This window comes from Acanthopagrus latus, chromosome 4 (assembly GCF_904848185.1).
Source record: "Acanthopagrus latus isolate v.2019 chromosome 4, fAcaLat1.1, whole genome shotgun sequence".
In the NCBI taxonomy this organism is placed as follows: Eukaryota; Metazoa; Chordata; class Actinopteri; order Spariformes; family Sparidae; genus Acanthopagrus; species Acanthopagrus latus.
The window spans coordinates 14,572,282-14,590,361 of NC_051042.1; the positions used below are offsets into that span (position 1 = coordinate 14,572,282).

General features: G+C 41.2%; 1 protein-coding gene across 3 annotated transcripts in view; it reads right to left on the reverse strand.

Moving 5' to 3' along the window:
• Positions 1-18,080, reverse strand: part of samd4a (sterile alpha motif domain containing 4A) — a 53,070-nt gene that overhangs the window by 21,678 nt on the left and 13,312 nt on the right. For 2 of the 3 annotated variants that reach the window (XM_037096729.1, XM_037096728.1), the window contains exons 3-4: positions 3,281-3,877; positions 179-466 (exon numbers count right to left, since the gene is read on the reverse strand). In XM_037096729.1, coding sequence (XP_036952624.1) covers positions 179-466; positions 3,281-3,877 — 885 coding nt within the window. The remainder of the gene's footprint in view (positions 1-178; positions 467-3,280; positions 3,878-18,080) is intronic. The other variant, XM_037096730.1, reaches the window with a different exon arrangement.

The following is an 18,080-nucleotide window of genomic DNA, read 5'->3' on the forward strand; positions in this document are numbered from 1 at the left end:
GCTACCTGATCGTGTGAAATGGTATTTCCTCTCAAGCAGGTTCAGAATGAGTTAGTTGGCAACTGGCTGTAGTCGTTGTGGTGTGTACAGCTTTTTGGCAAAGACACAGGTGACCTGAGACGACGAAGCAGTCGGCTGAACGGTGTTACTAACTGCACACTCGGTCTGTCGTACTCACCCCTCATGCCACTGCCCTCCTCATGGAAGGAACTGCGATGCAGACCTGAACCTCCTCCTAAACCAGCCTCTTCCAGATGTTCACTGCCCCCACTGCCCGAGGAGGCAATGCTGCTCTGGGGTGAGAGAGGTGCATGGTCTGGGGCTGGGCCCCTCGCGCTCCGTAGGTCCTCCTGGGACAGCCAGACGTGTCCCAGAGGCTGGTTGCTGGGGCCACTCATGGGAGGTGTGAGGGACACAGAGCGCTTCAGGGGACTGTGCTGCTGGCTGCCACCTCCACTCGTCAGGACTGCAGGACAACAGCAAGACTAGTCAGGTGGGCTAAGCTAAGACTGGAGAAATCTTACTGGCAGAACCACTGTTCACTCACTCCCGTGTTTATAAACACATGAAGTCATTTTTCAGTTTCATCAATATAGCATTTAACTGATTGCAGTAACACTATTGTAAATAATGAATTCGGCCTGTATATGTATATTACTATGTAGACTTGCTCTTCCTCCAACAATAAGTTGTTTGTGAATTGACTAAAGGCAGCTAAAGGGAGGAAGCTGCTATTTAAGGGGTCTTTTAAGTACACATACTCTTCTGATTTATATTCACTTGGTATAGATCTTGCTTTTTCATTTGGAGACCTTGAAGACCATCCACACATCACGCATATATCATAGATGTTTTGCAGACGACCTTCCTGTACTAGCAATGAAATCAAACCAGTGCTAACCTAATACATCACTTCTCTCTCAGTCTTCCTCTCGCACTTCTTTTCTCCATTAATAATTGAAATCTGTGCTCCTCAGGATGAATTCAAGGTGGATACCTGTGACTGCAAGAAGTGAAATCTTGCTATTAAACCCAATAATAGCAGCTCCAACTGACACATTTTCCTGTTTAAGGGGGTAATATGAATGAAAAGGTGGCAAGCCAAAAAGCTTTTTGTGTCGTCGCTCTGACGGGTAAAGCTGCCACCAATACTCCAGGCTCTCTCCTCTTCCTATATGCGGTCCTCTTACTGTTGCCGCTATGTATAGGACTTCATGGGCCCTGTTTAAAATAGGTGCCCAGCTAACATTACAAGTTCCAGTCCCTAAATATTAGCCATTTTCCCTAAATACAGTCTCCCACAAAGGCTGCCTTACAAGGGAAAGGATGGGTGGTATGTGCTGCTGTGGCTTGGACTGAGGCAGAGAGTATGGCTGGGAGGTCAACAGGATGTGGTGTCAGTAGCACGCAGGTTGATGTGGTTGGACAATTATACTCCTATGATCATCATGATGATGACCAGAGAAACACCGGGAGGAGGCTGAAGACTTGGCGACTCAGAGTGATAGGAACTGAATTAATGCTAGATATTTTGTGTTAAAGATCAGTGGTAGATTCAGTGTTTTGTGATACACATTCTGATCGGCCCAATAGGATTTGATGCCGAAAGCAATGATAAAACATATTCTAAAATCTTCTGACTCTTAACACCACTTAAACTCACTTTGTACACCACCTTAAACTTACATGCACTTTCAGAAGTTAATAAAAGCATCTGCTCACTGATTACACCAATCCTTAGTTAATTGCTGGGTAATTGTAGTTTATCAGATGTGAAATCCTGCGGTCGTTTACTGAAGCTGCTCGCAGTCAAAAATACTAGAGGATCTTTCTTGGAGCAGTGAGCAGGGCTTTAAATGTGTCTTTATTTATAAACCCTCAGCTGTTTCTTTCATCTCCGAGGAAAAAAAAAACAACACAGAGCCCTTGCATTCTTGTCTGGAAATATCCTGCTCTGACCATAGTTATGTTCAATTTCAACAGCCCTCCCCTCTCTGTGTGTTGTCGTCCACCTCATACAGCCTCTGTAGTTGCAGTGTGGGTTGTTCAGTCAGACTGACCAGACTGTATTTACTGTGCTGAGTCAATTTAGTACGTTCAGGGTGTGTTTAGTGTATTTGGCTAGTTTTGAATGTCCTTTGAGTCTTTAATAGAACTATAACTGTACCAGTATTTTAAATGAATTTGTTGTGCTACCTATTGCAGGAGAGATGTTTCTGTGCCTAGTGTCAACTACTATTATTATTTTTTGTCAACTAATTGAACAAAACACATCCTTACACAACTACCACAGTGAAATATCCTTGCTATACAGCATCCTACTATATTTTTCACAAATCTCCTCTCTGGCAAGTAAAGCTGCCTTCTTAGACATGTTTTCCACGTGAATTACACGTTAAGAGACCCTCGAATGAAACTGTGCCTCGGTGAGGGCAATCGGACAGAGAGGTTATCATCAGACAAGACCAAGTAGGTGGCTGTGATCACTGTGTTGTAGTGGTTCGGACCACCTTGACTTTAGAAGCAAGCCAGGTTTTTCAAAAGTGTCAGGTGGGTGCATAGCTATGAGAAAAAAATAAACCTGCCTCCTTATGTTCAGTGAAAGGAGGATAAATATTGATGGATATGCTTAAACCTGAGCAAAAGACCACTGCTACCGATCTTCACTAGTTTGAAGCATTCTGTGTTTATATCTCTCCATCTTCTTTGTCAAACCTGCAACAAAAATTGTGCCTATAATTGGTCACAGCTGTCTCCCGTAATCTACTAATATAGACGTTTCTCCAATGAAAACACACAGTTCTACACTCCTCTAGTTTTCCATTAAACTAAATAATCAAAGACAATAGAATAAGAAAAATATTTCAAAAAACTGCAACAGGAAGACAGAGCATACCAGAGGACACCTGGACAGAAGAGTAAAAAGTGGGTAGAACATTTATAGAACGATCCCTTTTCTTTTTTTTTCTTCACCAAACTGGTGAAAGCCCTTTATGGACAACTTTAATGAACCTATGAAATATATCAACCATCTATCTGTTTACAATGACATCATGGTTATCTCCAGTATATCATCTTCTCTAATGTCTGTAGGTCTGGCTCGACCGCCATCACACCAGATGTACCAGTTGGGAATAGGCAATAAAAATGCCACGATAGATCAATGTTAGAGATGTGGTGCTCTTTTAATGTCTATCTATGTGTGAACTGCTGTTTAGTCACCTCATGATCAGAATACGATTGAACACAGTGCAAGGCACACAGGACACATGAGACTTACTAGTGTTACCACCTCCACCAGTTCCAACCGTGTTGATGGTCGCTGGCACAGAAGATGATGGGTAGAGAAGGAGGTGCCCATTCTCACAGCCCTGCTGCTGCTGATGCCAGCCTCCACCCAGTCCTGAATCCCTGGAACTCTGCCACCCATTGAGGCGGTCGTCAGAGCCGTAGCGCTGGTGGTGATGCAACGAGTAGAGATTGCCTGATGAAGAGGTGTTAGTGGAGGAGGATGATCCTGATGAGGAGAGGGTGGATGGAGGCGTGGACTGGTGATGGTGGTGGTGTGGCCCAGAGGGAGGAGGCCTTTCCAGTGAGTCTCCACGGGCAGCGGCTCTCTCTTCCAGGTGGTTGAGCCAGAGTGCCAGAGCAGCACGGTCTTCTAGAGAGGTGGCTGGGTGGATAAGGGCGTAGGACAGGAGCTGGCGAGACTCCTCCAGGTGGTGGCCATGTTCGATGGTGTGGGCTAGGATGCGTGGCAGAAGGCGCATGTACTCACCCTTGGCTTCAACGTTGCCAGGTTTGAGCAGCGGGAGGTGGGTGAGGACAAGTGAGATGACACGCTCCTTAGACTCACCTTGCCACTGGCTGATCACCCCTGTGAGAGAAGACAAAACACAAATAGCATTACAATCCAGTATCCCAACATCATGTATTCTTTATATTTATCAAAAATGTTTGAAAGAAAGTTTTTGTTAAACTTTCAAATGCTCGCATCTCATCAAGTTGCCAGCCAATCAGCCAATGGCCGACTGACACGATGAACCGCGGTGAGGAACAGGACATCACTGGATGAATAATCGGATTGTTGCTACACAATACCCAAGGTGGCAGCAAAGGAGAATGTAATTGATAGATGGACAGATGGATTAGTGAACACATGTACGGTTAAAAATAGAGGAAAGCAAGATGATGTTAGAGCCACTGCACTGTCATCCTTCTATTTTGCTCCTTCTGTGAAGGCTGCTGATGGTTGCTGTACAGCTCTATACATAACCTGGAGGTCATGAAGCTCTATTGTTGTCCAAGTCAGTGGGTCGTTAGGAGCCCATTCCTACCATCTTGGACCAGTGCTACAGATACAAACTACGGGGCAGATGAGACTCTGCAGGTGTTAGTAGGAGGTTAGTTTTGATCATCAGGTTGCACCTTAAGAGAATCTTCTGGGCAAAGAAATATTGTGGGATGCTTTGGATATGTATGGCTGTATCGCTCCTGATGAGCAGCACCTTACAGAGCAGCCTCTGCCATCAGTGTATGAATGGAGGACTTTGAGTAGTCTGACACAAAAAACACAGCGTAAATGCAAGTCCATTTTACCAACTGGTCAACGGTTTTAGACACTCACACAAATAGAGACAGGACACAGGCCGGCTCCACTTCCTGCTTGGGAGATGTGTCTGTGTGAAACTGACCACAGTCATTCTTAACCCTGAGAATCTCATCTCTAAATCTGACAGATGAGGTGAAACTAAAAAATACATCTGCTAGCCCTTCTGTCCAAAGATATCCCAATGTCACAGTCTACTTTGTGGTGATGTACAGCTCTCTCTACCCTGTTGAGTGGACAGCTGCAGCTCTGACCGGGCAGATGGAAGACCACAGACCCTGACGCCTTCCAAACAAGGTTCACATTCATTCACTGCATGAAAGATGACCAGGACTGAGGGACTGAATAATTCTGACTTTAGCCAACTCACAGCATGGGACTGAAAGTTTTACACACACGTTGGCATACAATCCTATGCTTTTCTAACCACAGGGAAATCAGCAGCATGTGCTCAAAATTAACTTCTCTCTCAGAACACAATGGAAAGAATTACCTCACCTAACTCATCAATGGACCCCACAAATCTGATAAAGTGAATGTCTTTAAACAATGAAAAATCCTTAAACAATGAAAAGCAAATAAATGGTATCAACATTTTTTGCCAACTCATTTTATGAAAATGCAAGGGGATTTTGCTTCAGCCACTGAAAGCATGTGTGTGTCACATCTACCATGATAGGGCAGAATGAGCCAGTGCCCCATTTCACACAGACTGCCTTTCAACAAAACAGCCACTGTTTTTAGATGAAAAGACCTTCCGATCCGTGTCAGCTAATTTGAATGGGTGACATGAAGACACTGAACGAGGCCAGGCTGTCCTAAAACTCAGCAGAAAGCACTATATGAGTGACACAGAATACAAGGAGAGGAGAGGTAAGGTGGGGGGAGAGTGAAGTCAAGACAAGTTTGAGAGGGAGAAGGAGAAAATAAATGGAAGGAGGGAGTGAAGAAGCGAGGTGTATGAGGTGAGCCAGAGAGTCACTCAATTCTGCTCCAGGGATGATGTAATCCTTCATTCCTCTGAATGAGGCAAGCCTTGTTCCATCAGAAAACAGGAATTGTTATATGATTAAAAGTCATTTATTTTAAAAAGACTAGAAAACATTGACTTGGAACGAAAAAACACTGGTTAATACTTCATGAAAGTTAACAGAACCGGTGATGTACTGCCAACTGTAAAACCTTTATAGTCAAAAGTAGAAACAGTGTTGTTTTGAACTTTTTGACATTTATCAGCAGTCTAACAAAAAGGTTGACCTGTTACAGTATTTTTCTTAATTTGAGTCAATTTTCAAAATCAACTGGATTGACTGATGTGAAGACATTGTGTGTTCAATTTTGAAAAAAAATATAAAATAAAGGACTACACTTCCCCCCAAACTTTCTTTGAAAGGCAAGTTTTTATCAACCACAAGACATCTGGTGATTGTGGTCCGCCATAATTAATAAGCATTTTCCTCACAGCCACACAAAACTAGTGTTGTAAGCAAATATTTTCTAAGAAATTACTGAAATAGGACAGACTGCCATCTGGAGCTCATTTCCTAAAATATCAGCTGGCAATGTCAGCTCTAATTTAGCACATAAAGCAGTGTTCGCAGCTGAGATTATTCAGGACTGTCACATCATGTCAAAATTAACTGTATTGACAACTGCAATTTTACATAAAGTAGAAAAGTTCACATGCCTTACATGATCTATGTATGAAACAGGCTTGTGTGTGTTTCACCATTTCTTCTTAAAAATACAATAATAATAATAATAATAATAATAATAATAATAATAATAATAATGATAGTAATAACAATTCAGAAATTCAAAAATTCTTAATTACTCCCTCCATTTCATAGCACAAATTTAAAGTTAAAAAACAGAAAAGGCCAAAAGTCCTAGCACTCTCCAAAGACCAGCAGATCAATGCAAAAAATAATGTCTGTTACATTGTGCTCTGTTTCTTTAACAAGTACAATGTCCTGCACCAACTGATTCAGAGCTTACATGTGTATAGTATATGGCTGTCAAACTAATAATGCCTCTACTAATCAGCAGCTCAGCAATCATTCATGTGCATCCACAGAGTAACGACTTTGGAATAACTTCCAAATAATGTCAAAAATTGATGGGACGAAAAGAGTTGCCTTTACAGTTCTAAATGACACTCTCAGTTTGTGGAACTACACTGCTGAGAGGCCAAAAATACCCAGATTGTGGCTTTGTGAACCCAACACTTAAGAAAAAGTGGCACTCCTCCCTCTGATGTATGAATTCAGCATGAGGGAATGGTGTTACAGTTCCCCTTTGAACTACAACTGATCTAAAGATTAATAAGTTAGAAAAATTAATTTTGATCAATAGTATTTTGTGGTAACCAGAGGGTAAGTCTGTCCTTACTGAACTAATACTTACTAAAACCACAGGGGAATGGCTAGAAAATGTATAAAAGCATCAGCTATGACAGGAAGCTACTTCAGGCTTCACTGACCAAGGTTAAAATGTCAAGGAGTCAGCCTTTGAGAGTGTCTTACAGTGACCGAACATGCAGCACCTCTCAACGCTTACAGAGGGGTCACAGTAGTTGCACCCAGCATGGGTCAAAAGTCAATTGCTAGGATAACCATGGGGTTACCAATAACAAAAATGGACCAGATTCTAATCAGGAAAACACAGAGAGTGAGTAGCTGTAACTAAATTAACCCAGTCAATGTCAATAAATTTGACATGTATGGCAGACTCTTAACATTAATAGGAAGGTACAGTTCTATCCCTGATCCAGCTGGAGTAAAAAATAGAGCAAAGGGGTAACAAGGATAGGGTTAGTTAAACTGACATTACTACACTAACAAAGGAACCAGGAAACACTGTGATGCAATTTCGCCCTTTCCACCTTATTTCTTTGTAGATTCTGACACAGAGTGACACTGGAAACTTCTCTGGAAGTAGGACTTGCCATGTTGAACTTGCATAACTCTGCATCCCACCACAGAGAAAGACCTGATACTACAGTCAGTTCCATGAATATCAAGCATGCCAGTGTCTCATACAATGCAATCAATAAAAATAGACTAAACAAAAACAATGAAAACCAACGTGACTGAAAGCAAATGTGAGGTATAACAAGACAAAAGATGTTTAGCTTGTTCTTTCATGCTGGACAGAGAGACAGGGGCATGTTGGGAACTGATGAATCACATCAGCCGCATTCAGAAGAAATACTGAAAAAGAAAGTCAGACATACGCAAACACTGAAACCTCAGACTAAGAGTCATTTGTTTGGGGTCTGACGCAGCATTTTTGCCACTACGGATGGTGTCTGCTGGTGGACTCTGTGCCATCCTGCACTCTCACTGCCCTCTGACACCCTCGCTGGCACCAAGACAAGGGTGCTGCTTTCAACACAGCCCCTTCTTCTCCCTCTGTACAATCCTCCCTCGGTTAATCTCGCATGACTCTGCCCACCATTTCTCCACAACCAGGCAAATTTGTTGGCGTTGAAGACAGTTCAAATGACAACGGAAAGTAAGCAGATCGTGAATTCCACTGGTCATGGCACATTTACACTAGAAAAGACTACAAGAGAAACTGACGGGGAAAGGGCTCAGATATCATTAGAGCCAAATAGAGCTGATACTTGATTTTTGGGACTGATGCCGATGGCGATATTAAATCAAAATTCAGAATTAATTATTTCAAATGTATAATTATTTTTAGCTTGCCTTCAATAGCCTGTACAGTGGCAGTGATTCGATTCACAATTGTAGAAATTGCTCGATCACTATTTTCCTGGTTTTGGCACATAAAGATGATGCACCTTTTCTAAATTCCACCTAAAGAGCTACGATTGGCTTGGGGTGTTTCTCCAGCTTGCAAAATAGATGACAATACACAAAACACCAGCCCTATTTAAACTCAAGAAACAGCAATTCAGAGGTCTGGAGCAAGTGTACAAGACAATGCTACATTGGAGCTGTAAGAAAGGGGTGTGGCTACTTCTTTCCTAAAATGTAGGCTAAAAGATCTTGCTATATGTACAAAGCACAGCTGAATTTGTTTACTCTCATTCTCCAAGGGTTGTTTCAACCCCATTCTGGGAAACACTGATATGAAACCGAAGAAGTTACCAGTCAGTTCAAGGGAATTTGGGTACTAAAGAGAAGAATATTAAAGCCCTTCTTGACAAAATAAGATATTACACTGTAACATGAACATGTCACTGAACAAGACCACATTCCTGGAAACCCCCGGAACAATGTAACTGGGTCAACAAAATCAGCATTTGTAAAAGCTGTGACAGTTTGTACCCTGTTTACATTTAAAGACTTTACTTTTATCTATCTAATCTAGACTATTATTATTGGATCAAAGAATAAACACATTGTATAAGAGATGCAATGCAATAAATGCTGCATTTAATACTACTGCGGCATATAAAAAAAACAAACACTCAAAGAATACAACAAGTTCACTCTAGAGTACAGGCAAAGACATCAAAGCAGCAAACACTTGCAGATACTTTCAAGGAAACAGAATTTATCCTTGAGACAGCGACATGGCAAATATATTACAGAGAAGGTAATTAAATTAATTGCTCTGGATAACCAGCTCATCTCTGTGGTAGAGGATCAGGGTTTTTTCCATCATCTGGAGTTTCTGAATTCCTGGTATGCCCTACCATCTCGGCATTACACTACATTGAATCCAATTTCAAATTACAACGTGTCAGTATGCACACTAGTTTTGTGGGTCTCATACAGCAGAGCATGTAAAACAGGCAATCAAAGAGATGCTGAACGGCCGTGAAATAGACAAGCAACACGTCTATTTTACATGACAACGTAAGGAATATGAAAAAAGCAACTGATGATATGGAGGTACCAAGCGTGGGCTGCATCTCGCACACACTTCAGCTTACTGTACATGAGGGTCTGCTGTCACAATGCAGTGTCACAGACTCACCTGCTAACACAAGGAAGGTGGTAGGTCAATGTTATAACAGCATTTGCAGAATAAGAAAGAGCCATATGAAAGTATACTTTGTTTTCCAAAATAAAAAAAAAAAAACTATTAAGAACAGCTTGGATGCAGGTACTTTTTTTCCTTCCTGCAGCTGTATTATTCAGGAAAATATTAGTTAAGGCTAAGTAACAGATTGAGACTCTGTATCGGCATTTACTAAATATCAAAGAATCTGTATTCACTGTAACACAGTTGCCTCTTTAAACTGTAAATTTAAGTAAACTAATTTTGACTGTGGTGGATTAGCATAGGATTCAAATCACTGACAAATGGGAGCACAGTGGTCTTGCATATCTGTAGCTCGTCTTCTTCCTCTCTGGCCATTTAATTCACACATTCAAAAAAATCCTAAATGAAGACACGAATAGCAACATAAACTATTGAAAAATTTCTGCTATTAATATAAATCACATTACATCTCCAGGTAATAAGAGTATCCTGTCAATTTCCTGACTGGAGCCTCAAGGAACTAGATGTTCATTAGGATTAACTTTAACCCTCAGCGTGTCCTCTCATCTGGCTCTGTGATCACAAGACACAAGTGACAGTGGTGGAAACAATGTGATTGTTTTAGCGCTTTTGTTACACATTGGTTATGTGCAAACATAAACACAACCCAGTAGAGACAGAGACGCGCGCACAAACACACACTCGTGGAGACTGTTTGTTGGACACATGATTCCTTTCGTTCTAAATATAGATAGGTCAACAGCACACAAAGCCACAACAAGGCACAACAGATAAGACCATATTAGTGGTCAGCAGAGTCACACATTAACTCCCACACTGACAATGACACACCAGCTTTGGGGGCATGTGTGTTTGTTTGAGAGAGACAGAAAGAGAAAAACAGTGAATGTATGTGAGTGAAACAGCCACTGTGTGTGTGAAAAGGTCTGTATGTACACCTGACCCCAACTCACACCAAAAAAATTCCACATCAAGCAGTGTTAAGTTCTATAGCCAAGACGTGTGTGGGGGAGAGATGGGTGATTAGAAGAAATAAAGATTTAAAGTTAAGGAGTCCATTTTTGGGTTTAGACAAAAATATAGCTGAGGTGTAACCAAGCAGGGTAAGGGTTAAGAAGTGAATCTTGTCAATGGAAAATCCTCACAAGTCTGTGTGTGTCTGTCTCTACTCTAAACCTCTATCCTGTGCTTCTCCTGTTAGCAAAACAAACATGAGGCTGGCTCACTCTGTCCCACCGCCGGCAACTCGCTAGAGCCGTTGTTGATTCAACACCACGTCCAACACAGCGTGTTCCCTTTACCAACCTGAGGACAGCAATCCAAGTGAGAGCTGACAAATAATACACAGAGCAGGGGCTTCATTCAAGAAAGGAACTGACAGGGAGGCTAATGCAAGCTATCTAAAAAAAACAAACAAAAAAAAAAAACAAGAAAAAAAAGAAAGATACACTGGCAGAGAGAAATGACTGGAAGAGATGAAAGGTGAATTTAGTCTGTAGTAAATGCCTTGGATTTGACTCTTTAAACATCAACATTACAACCCAACTACACAGCAAAGTCTCAAATACATTACATAAAACCAGACATCATGGTTCGGATTAGAGGCCTTGTCTGTATAGAAAGGTTAAGACAACTAAGTTGAAGTTGTGAAAGCAGAAAAAGGACAGTAGAATGAAGTTAAGACAAACAGAGTAGTAGAAGGGTGGAGTGAGGGGTGGGAGGGGGTTGAAAGGAAAAGTTCCCGCTCCTGCTTTCCGAGCGGATTCTCCAGCTCAGCAGTGGGGAATGTGCTGGCATACCACAGAGCCTGCTGCTGAAGAATGCAGTGACTCCTAACGAATCCACAGCCGAACACACACACACACACACACACACACACACACACACACACACACACACACACACACACACACACACACACACACACACACCCTGAGCTCCTGTTCTATCGATTCTCTGTACTACAGCTCTGTTTAACACCAAGTAAAATGGGTCGTTTACACACCAGGTCATTTGCCACAGTATCACAAATATCTAGTCATTGACACAAACACTGACAGTGGATGCTGGTCAGGGAACACGTCACCCGATTGAGCTGTTGATGTCTACATTACACCTGTGACACTTGAACAATTAGTAGTTTTTCTGTCCAAATAATTACTTTAATTAAACCACAATAAATATTGGGAGTGCAGAAGTTATCTCTGACCAGATATAACAGGTTAGGGTTCATGTAGGTTTGCTAAAGCACATTCTGTATCTCATGTGACATTCATGGCACCACTTACATGCTAGGTAAGTTTCAAAGTGATATTGTGGGCAGCAATGAAATACAAGAATGAAGATAAAATACGATGCATGATGATCTTGTGAATTAGGCAGATATTTGTGGAGACCACAGTAAGCTGTTGGCAGCATCAAGAAAAAAAAGTACTCGTTTTATATTATTTATTCCCAGCTTATCTTTACTGTCAGTCTTTTAAAGATATAGAAGATATGATATGTTGGATTTCTGCATTAATTGTCTGAAAAGGACTCAACCATTTTTTATATATTTTGTCAAATTGTGTACTTACATTATCCCAAATGTTTACAACAATGTTCAAACCAGACAAATCCATGAGTTAACTCAGGGTAAGGGTGCGTTTATTCTAACTGCCGGTTACTATAACTCCTGGGATAGGGAAGTCCACGAACGAGACATAGAAAACAAGATCCAAAACATAATCTCGTCTGTGAACATTTGAGTCACAATCATATATTATTTTTTACTAGCAATGGTGGTTTGACCACAGGATAATTTGTGTTTATTTGTGTTATGCAGTTTTCATCCACCCAAAACAGCCAAATTACTTTAGTTTGCACTGACAGTAAGCTAACATTAGCAAGCAACAGCACATGTCATCTCTCACTCACCTCAGTACTCAGACTCAACTCAGACTCTCTCTCCTCAATTTCCCACTACTCTCCATCTTCATTAAGTAAACAACATTTTCCCTACAGCTCCAGGCAGCAGTCAACATTGCATAATAAAAACAGTAGAGGTCACCTCTAAAGTGAGGTTGATAAACAGGAGTGAAGACAATCCCTCTGTTCAATCCCCAAAAATAAAATAAATCTCTGAGCTCACCTCTTGTCAGTAAACGGCTCTAGACCAGAGCAGAATCTGATCTGCCATAGGGTGTTTATTCACCAGAGGTTAAGGCTCTGCACCAGACTATCTAGACAGTGCTGATCAGCTGATCAGCAGTGACCAGCGACACCTTTTCTCAATATGAATACATTAATCTGTGCAAGAAGCAGTCATGAAACTTTGAAGGTCTGCAGACCTGCTCAGCATAGCCATCCTCACACTACACTCAGCAAGTGTCTTTTCTTTTGTTTTGATAGACAGCAGAAGTGACATATTGTACATTTAATGCAAAATTATACAGTTTAATTCATAAGATATTTGCATAGTAACCCTATTAATGCTTGTGCAGTTGAATTACAACAAAACAGAAAAATGGCAATGACAACTCTTCAGTTATGTGGTTAATTTGGAGTGCGATAACTCTGTGATGACAGAACATGGATCTCTTAAACAGCAGCAGTCATAACCTTCCAGGCATAATTCCTACCAGTCAAAACTGTTGTATACAATGTCTTGTGTCAATAATTCCCACCAAAACACTTCATCAGTGGCCTGATTCAGGATGGGACAGTTGGACTACAACAAGGTGCTAACACTGAAACAAAGAGGGATCAGCTTTAATCACTTCTTTCAAGTGGATGGCACAAAGTTTACAGACAAAGAAAGAGAAAGAGAAAAAAAAATGATGCAAGTGGTAGACCAAAATAACAATAGACAATAAAAACAAAACAAAACAAATTAAATTAAATTAAAAATGAAAAAAGCAAACTAATAAAGGATGTCAAGGTATCAAAAGTCAGAATTAAAGATTCAGAGAGAAATAGCAATGAAACGGAATATTTGTTATTCAACAAGAAATACAGAGAACAAAGGGAGAGTGTAAGTAAGTAAGAAAAGAGAAAAGTGAGAAGCTGTTCGGACACTGTTAGTGAAAGAGGTGTGGTACACAAAATATATGATCTAATGCTATATGCTGCATCACCCCACCCAGACTGACACAGAGAGAGAAAAAGAAAGAGAGAGAAGAGAGTCCATGTCCTTACAAGAAGTGCAGGCATGCTCCCACAGGCCCCAACACAAGCTTTGGGGACCAGTGAACATGGAGGCAGGGGGGAGGGAAAGAAAGGGGGCGGATACAAGATACAGAGAGACAGGCTGTTCACTGGTGTCAACAGGTTTCAACTAGAGGTGGAGAAAAGAGACAGAAAGAAAAAAAAATAAACAAGAGAGGACAAGAATTGACCAAAGAGCCTAGAGAGGAAAAGAAAAAGAGACAACTGAGAAACCGAAAAAGAGAAAAGAGGGAGACAGAGTCAGTGTTGTGGGATCAGCCTGACCTTGGCCTCAACCTGACCTACTAACACAGAACTGACTGAGGCGAACAGGGGGAGGGCTGTTTACTCTTGTCAAGTCTACTTTTTAAAACAGCCCTAAACAAAGTTTAGCCATTTCTCATAAAGTCTTTAACAATCAAAACGGAAAAGGCATTATAATGCCACATTCACGTCAATGTCAGCCTCGCAGCTGTTAAAACCAGTGAGCGCTGCACATTTTTAATGGATTCAATACCACTGAAAGCCTGGTGTATACAGATACCGAGTACCAGCCTTTAAGTTGTGTTGTTAATAGAGATTATTTAAAAGGTCAGCTTCAGCTCCCAAGGTGAATATTAGGACACATTTCTGCTTTTAAGTTCAATTGTAATGAGAGAGTGACGAAACTGATGAGGATGAGAGCAGAAAGATATCGCTGTCCATTTATTTAATCAGTGTGTCAATCACCATGTCAGTTAGTGAAGCTGCGTGAGAGGACACAGACAGTCAAGACAGTCAGGAAACCAGCCAGTGGGTGATTTACACACACACTGCTCTCACTGGCTGATTCTCTCTTTAACACATGCCTCTGTGGATCTAGATATTTCAACAATATCAAGTGATCACACTGGACAGCAGTAAAGGAGCTTAAGTGAAATTTTGCTGAATTTGCTTTTGCCCAGCACTGGAGCTACAAGCAAAGAGAAGGGACAAACAGGGCACTCGACCTTCTCCACTTTGGTTTACAGTTCGTGGACTTTGAGTCAAGACTATAGGCTGCCATGTCATATTTCTGTGTTCTGTTTGTATGTGGCAACGCTTAAAAAGATCTTGTGATTGAACTGACAATATGAACTGTTTTTAATGGTCAGTGTCCAAACCCAGTGGGTCAGTCCAAGCTTTCCTGCCACATCACTACTCCTCTCTCATAATGGATACCTGGACATGCTCTATAAAATACTAAAGGCTGTAAAACCCTCCTGCTTGGAAGCGAGAGGATGCTGCAGGAAATAACTTATTGTCAAAAGTCAAAACACATTTTATGATAATGTCTTTGGAGCTATAATTAAAAGAAATTCAGAAAGGTTAAATGTGGGAACTAAACCACAGGAAATACTGATGAGATCAGAGGGGTAACTTTTGCTGAATGAAATCAGTGAAAGATCTATCAGTGTCTCCAGAGCGCTTCAATAAACGGATAGAGAAAGACATTCCTGTGAGCCATAATGGAACAGGAAGAGGAAGATATTTTCATTGTAGCCTTACATTACATCCAGGACACCTGGTCAATTTATAACACAATATTTAAAGCACATCTCTTATTTTCATTGTGTGTGGTTCTTTGTGCATGTGGTGTGTAAAGTAGGTGTAATGTATGTATTTTCTGCTTGGGGTCTTATTTATTTATGCTGTGTAATGTTTTAAACAGTGGCCAAGATGAGTGTGTGTGTGTGTGTGTGTGTGTGTGTGTGTGTGTGTGTGTGTGTGTGTGTGTGTGTGTGTGTGTGTGTGTGTGTGTGTGTGTGTGGGAGATAAAGTGGGAAGCACCTGCCCGGTGATGATTTCAACATGTTTGCCAGTGCGTGCGTCTCCCTTCCACAGGAAAAGGAAAAGCATCAACATGGCTACTGTACACGCCAGCATGTAGGTTTTTGGCTCTATCAGAACAGAGAACTTTTCTCAATGTCTGATTCTACATCCAGGTCTGCTAACTCAAAAAAAACAAACAAAAAAACATATATATTACTTTGCTACACTGCTGCTACATCAACATAACCCTCCATTACAGGGTTTCTCCTGTGTTCATCTTACAGTGATTCATTAATCTGTTTGTTTTTTTTTTTAACCTTCAAATCCTCAACTCATTTAAACAGTCGTTTAAACCTCATCATGTTTGGTCAAATACACAACTCTTTAGACACTTTCAAGGACCACGTGCACATTGGCTATTAACAATAACAGCACCCATCAATCATAGCAAAAGATTAAACAAGTAAAAACATTGTTTTTCTGCTGTCAACCTATACCTAAAACCAGTCAACCTATACAACACAATAATTCTTATCTAACACGGGGAGGAGCCTCTAAAAAGATGAACAACAGGAACAATTTTTCTACGGCCTTCAAAAGCAAATACAATAACTCAAGTTTGGATTTCATTTCACCATAAAAATAACTGTAGCTGTTCATTTTGTGCATCTGTACCACACATATTTGTGTTTCTGTCCTGTAAGATTCCTTGTTCCTACTCAATATATCCCTAATTTGTGTGTTTTAAGTGAGTGAAGAGGCAGTATGATAGTTTTTTATTGTCTCATCTTTTTTCCCAGCAGTGGGGGAGGTTTCCTAGTAGAAAGACACGGCTGCCGTGTGAATGGAGAACAATTCTTTGCTAGTCTTTACTCCAACCCCCATCTCTTCCCACTTCCTCTCGAGTCTTTCACCAACATCCCCTCTTCCCCCCTGCTGTAGTGGTAACTGGTGGTTGGAGGTCTGGAGGAAGCAGGGTGGTGGCTGAAAGTAGGGCTAATGATTTGCAGTCTACCTGTGGAAGTTGACGTAGCACTCCAGTGTTGGGAAGGCTCTGAATGTGGCAGTCACAGCTATGCTGGGAATGTGAGCCTCTGCTCTGCCAGGGCTGGATTGGAGAAGCCCAAAACTCTATTTAAGGAAATGGCAGTCAGGGGCCCATCAGCCGCTCTCTCTGCCTCTCTATTTCTCTGTCTCTCGCTCAACTCAACCCCCCCCTTCCTTCCTTTTACAAGAATGATAATTATTTTCCTTTGTGGAAGAAAGGTTTATTTCCGTACCTGCCAGAAGGAAGGAGAACACACACACAAAGAGAAAATGCGCGTGCACACACACACATATGCATGCGTCAGTGTATTGGTCATGTGGTTTGTGTAATTGTTTCCAGTATATTTGTGAACCTAACAGGGATGTGTCTTTGCTAACTGTTTTAGTGCTGCGGTCTGCAAAACAACAACAAAAGTAACAACAAGCTGGCAAAGACAGGAGAAGATTGAAAGAAAGTGAAAGGTTCAGGCTATTTAAAGAAGGGACACAGTAGCTATCCAGCCTGCTTTGATTGCTCACTGTTGGAGTTCAGTAGTTAAACATACAGATAAAAACAACAAACTATCAAGTATGCAGCACTGCCCTGCCCTTTATACAAAAATAAAAAGGCAACAAAACTAGGGTGAGAAATCTGGCTTACACCTTGTCATCATATCAACATTGTGCACTTTTGATATAATGAATGGTCCTTCTCCTATCACAGCAGTTACTTCATTCATTTATTCATACCATTGAACCCTTGCTACAGATAGATTGTCAGCTTCATGTCGTCTGTCAAATGTTTAAATGCCTTTTCTAACATGACAGGAATAAAAGACAGAACTTCACATCTGTGGACTATAAACATTTTAGTCAACATATGCTGAAAACTGGTGAAAAATGTATCGCCAGTTTGATAACAACTGACCAACTTTTGTGAGCAGCTTTGTGGCTCAGCGTGTGGTAACAACATATAACTGACTAGTTTGTCAAGAATGCCTACTGTCTACAGCTCTTTCAGGCTGAGAAACTCCTACAGAGTGTGTTTGTGTGTAGGGGCCATTGATGCAATAAAGCGCTTGTATGTTTAACTGCAGCTTGTGATGCATATTCGAGTGTCATGTGGAATGTGTGAGTGAGAGACAACCGGTTTACGCCGCATCCATGGCTGTCCACAGCTTGAGGGATATAGCCTGAGCATCCAGCTGTGACACCATGTCAGTAAATACAGTGCAGACACACACACCGGTCCATTCAGAAAAACAAACAGCACAACAGCCTGAGTAGAGCTGTGCGATATTACGATATATATCATAGTGCAATATAAAAATGTCTCCCGTAGGATATAACCCTCTGTTGTTCATATCATAATTTTAACGTGTAGGCTACTTGTTTAGCACTGTTGCTACACTAACGTTAACGTACACTATGGTTGTGATTTAATACACTGTGTAAAGCACAACTCAACGTCGGGATGACTGCTGGA